The sequence below is a fragment of the Grammomys surdaster genome, unplaced genomic scaffold (genome assembly GCF_004785775.1).
Source record: "Grammomys surdaster isolate TR1022 unplaced genomic scaffold, NIH_TR_1.0 125925, whole genome shotgun sequence".
In the NCBI taxonomy this organism is placed as follows: Eukaryota; Metazoa; Chordata; class Mammalia; order Rodentia; family Muridae; genus Grammomys; species Grammomys surdaster.
The window spans coordinates 1,650,527-1,653,782 of record NW_021620749.1 but is presented as its reverse complement, the minus strand read 5'-3'; the positions used below and the strand labels follow the sequence as shown (position 1 = coordinate 1,653,782).

The 3,256-nt window shown below is 51.1% G+C and overlaps 1 protein-coding gene across 2 annotated transcripts in view; it reads left to right on the top strand.

The window, feature by feature from the left end:
- The first annotated feature begins 332 nt into the window (after positions 1-332).
- Igsf5 (immunoglobulin superfamily member 5) overlaps positions 333-3,256 on the top strand; it is a 34,137-nt gene continuing 31,213 nt past the window's right edge. The window contains exons 1-2 of one of the 2 annotated variants that reach the window (XM_028752538.1): positions 333-531; positions 2,765-2,842. In XM_028752538.1, the coding sequence (XP_028608371.1) occupies positions 2,785-2,842 (58 nt within the window). In that variant the 5' untranslated portion in view covers positions 333-531; positions 2,765-2,784. The remainder of the gene's footprint in view (positions 532-2,764; positions 2,843-3,256) is intronic. The other variant, XM_028752537.1, reaches the window with a different exon arrangement.

Genomic DNA, 3,256 nt, shown 5'->3' with positions numbered 1-3,256 from the left:
AGCACACACTCCTACTGGCTGTCAAGACCCAGCTCATTATCTCTAAGCCTGTCCTGTTAGCTTGGAGAGGAAACCGGTTTCACCAGGCCTTGGGCCTCTGCTTAGAGGCAGGTGGATGGCCAGGCCAAGGTATTTTGGCACAGTTTTTAGGGTTGACTGAGCCTGTTAGATTCCAGCTGGTGGCGAAGGACAATTGAACCAGGATATGGGCAGCCTTGACCCCTAAGGCCTGGAAAAAGGCTCCGTGGAGGAAGTGGAGGCTCCGCCTCTGTTTCTTAGCCTAGGCCTGGACTTCCTGTGTTTGGACTGGCTAATGGTTAAGAGGGAAACTTGCTGCAGCTAGGGGTGCTTACACCTGTCTGCACCTCCTAGTTTATAGCCCGGGCACTGACTGGATAGGGCCACTTGGCAAGGAACTTCCTGTTACCGGGTGAGGAGTGTCCAGTCAGAAGTGTTCCCGTGTTTCTGTAGAGAGCAGCCAGAAGCCAGGAAGCCCTGTGTGAACGAGATACAGAGATTTACCTGTCTGAGGTAAGGGAGCCAATGTCAGTGTGACACTCTCTTGTCCTGTAAGGGGTGTTCGTCTGGTGGGTTTCTCCTTGGGGCTCTCTGGGTGCTTGGTAGGCCGTTGGTGGGGCTGTTCACAAAAATACAGAGTGTTTGCCTTTCAGTTCCTACTGGGTTGAACATTAAACAGGAAGGGTGCTCTCAGGGTTTAAAAATCCCAGTAATTTGTCAGTGAGAGTCCCTTCTGCACAGAGCTGTTCTGGGGTTAGGCTGGGGCTCTGCTGGAATTCAGGGGAGGGTCTCAGGATCCAGAAGCTGGGGAAGCAGTCTCCTCATTCCTTAGAGAAACTTGTAAATGGCCTCTCCCCTGATGAGAAGCTTCATGAGGAGCAGGATGTTCTGTTGCTCCTGGGGATTCTGAGAGGGCAGATTACAAGGGAAGGCCTGTCTGAGCGAGGAGGCAGGCCCTGGTCAGTGAAGAGGCAGGATCCTGGTGATGGAAAAGACCCCAGTGAAGAGGGGTACCACGACGAGGAAGCAGTTCTGAATGCAGGAGCACGGAGTTTCGGATTCCAAAGTATAGCCGAAATGCTGGGATTGGAGGAAGCCCCTTGCTCAGCGGTACTCCAGTTTCCAGGAAGCCTTTGGTCCCTGCTCTGCCTGGAACAGCACATTAGGACCCTTTGGCAGTCCCAGTATAAAATATTCTCAGTAGCTCAGAAACGAGGAGTGAGTTATGAGACAGCAGATTTATGGTCTCTGTCAAGCTACCGGGGAGACATGTCAGATTTTCTGAGTGTTTTTTTTTCTCCCTTGTCAGGCCAGGGAGGAGTGGGTAGGAGGTTAGCAAAAGTTAATAAGACTTATATTTTTGGAAAGATGGCAGTTTTCAACTAAAAGTAGGTTATTCAAAGCTTTCTGAAGCAAAATGAGTGAGAAGTTGAGTCTCAGGTTTGGGTCAACCCCCCACAGAGGTATCTAAGGATTTCTGACCTAAGTCCCTGCTTAATTAAAATCATAGGTATGACTTTTGGCTACACTGTAACCATCCCTTTTGATGCTGTCAGTGGCTGCACACACTCTCAAACGCTGTGTCCATGTCTGTTGCGGTGGTCTTACTGCTGGCTCCTGGATTCAGTTTCTAGCTTGGGACAAACTGTGGGGCAGCTGGGATAGCTGGTCTATAGGACAGACAGAGTGATATGAAGGTGCCAGGCAGAAAGTTCCCAAGGGGAGTTCTTCCTGGGCTAAGGAATGTGCTATTACGATATAGCCGTTCTGGCTCATCTGTCAGTACTTGAAACATTTCTTCATGAACTTTGCCCTCATGACCTTTGCCCATCCCTCACTGTAGTTTCGATCCTGTTGAGTGGCTCTCAGTAAAATAGGCATCATTCAGGCTGGGAATAGTAGCACACACCTGTAATCTCAGCACTTGGGAGATGGGGCAGTAGGGTGAGGAGCTGCAGGCAAGCCTCTGCTCCAAAGAGCCTTTGAGTCCAGCCTGGGCTACACAAGAGCCTATCTTAAAACAGAACTGAAACAAAATAACCAAAACAAACCCCACAACAAATCGAGTGTGGCTTTCAGAACCGGGCAGCTCAGTTCCCCCTTCTTTCCAGCTGACCTGGGCATTCCAGGTGACTGGCAGAGCAATTTCCTTGCAAACCTGTGTTAATTGAGCTTGAAAATTAGCAAATGATTTATTTGCCACTTTGTGAGACTGGATCTGGGCTCAGGGTTCAGTCTTAGAAGGCTGTGACTTCAGCAGCATCTTGACTGCGGGGAGACCCCATGGAGGAGGCACACTCTCCAGTTCTGTCGAGTGCTTCAGGCCCACGGTGAGACAGTATCCTAAAGTAGGGATGTGGGGAGTTAGTGTTCAGTGCGTATGTTAAGGTTTGGAAGGCATCAGAGAGACAAAGGGTGAAGCCCCACCCTCTTCCCTTTTCCTGAGCTAGGGTATCTGGGAATGAGTTTAGGTATAAAGATGAGTCCCAGGCTTGAGCACCACTAGGCTCAAGGTCAGGTCATGTCCTTCAGGGATTCTCTGAGGTGAGCTGCACCAGATTTTCCACAGATCTGTGTAAACAGTGTCATGCCCAGTTTTCTACCCAGTGTTTCTGTGATGGGCCCCAGAATGCATTCTCTGAGAGAGCATTGCTCTGCCTAATGCCCCAGAGGTATCTGGATACAGAGTGTGTGAGCTGCAGGGTAGCTCCCTTGGCTCTAAACTTCACCTGCTCCCTTCTTCCAGGCAAGGAAGATCATGCTGAGATGGAGGGCAGCTGGAGAGATGTCTTGGCTGTGCTGGCCATCCTGGCTCAGCTGACAGGTAGGTATAGTAGGTGGGTAGGCTGTTGACAAACTTCAGAAGCAAGGCAGGAGGAAGGATGAGCAGATGATGCAGCAAGACAGGCTACAGGTGGTCCTCCTTGGGCCTTCCCTCCAGGTGATCCTCCACAGGCACTTCATCCAGGTGGTCCTCCTCAGGCACTCCATCCAGGTGGTCCTCCACAGACACTCCCTTCAGGTAGTCCTCCTCAGACCCTCCCTCCAGGTAGTTCTCCTCAGGCACTTTATCGAGGTGGTCCTCCTCAGGCACTCCCTCCAGGTGATCTTCCACAGGCACTCCCTCCAGATGCTTCTCCTCAGGTACTCCCTTCTAGCCGTCCTCCTCAGATACTCCCTCCAGGTAGTCCTCCTCAGGCACTCCCTCCAGGTGCTTCTCTTTAGGTACTCTTTCCAG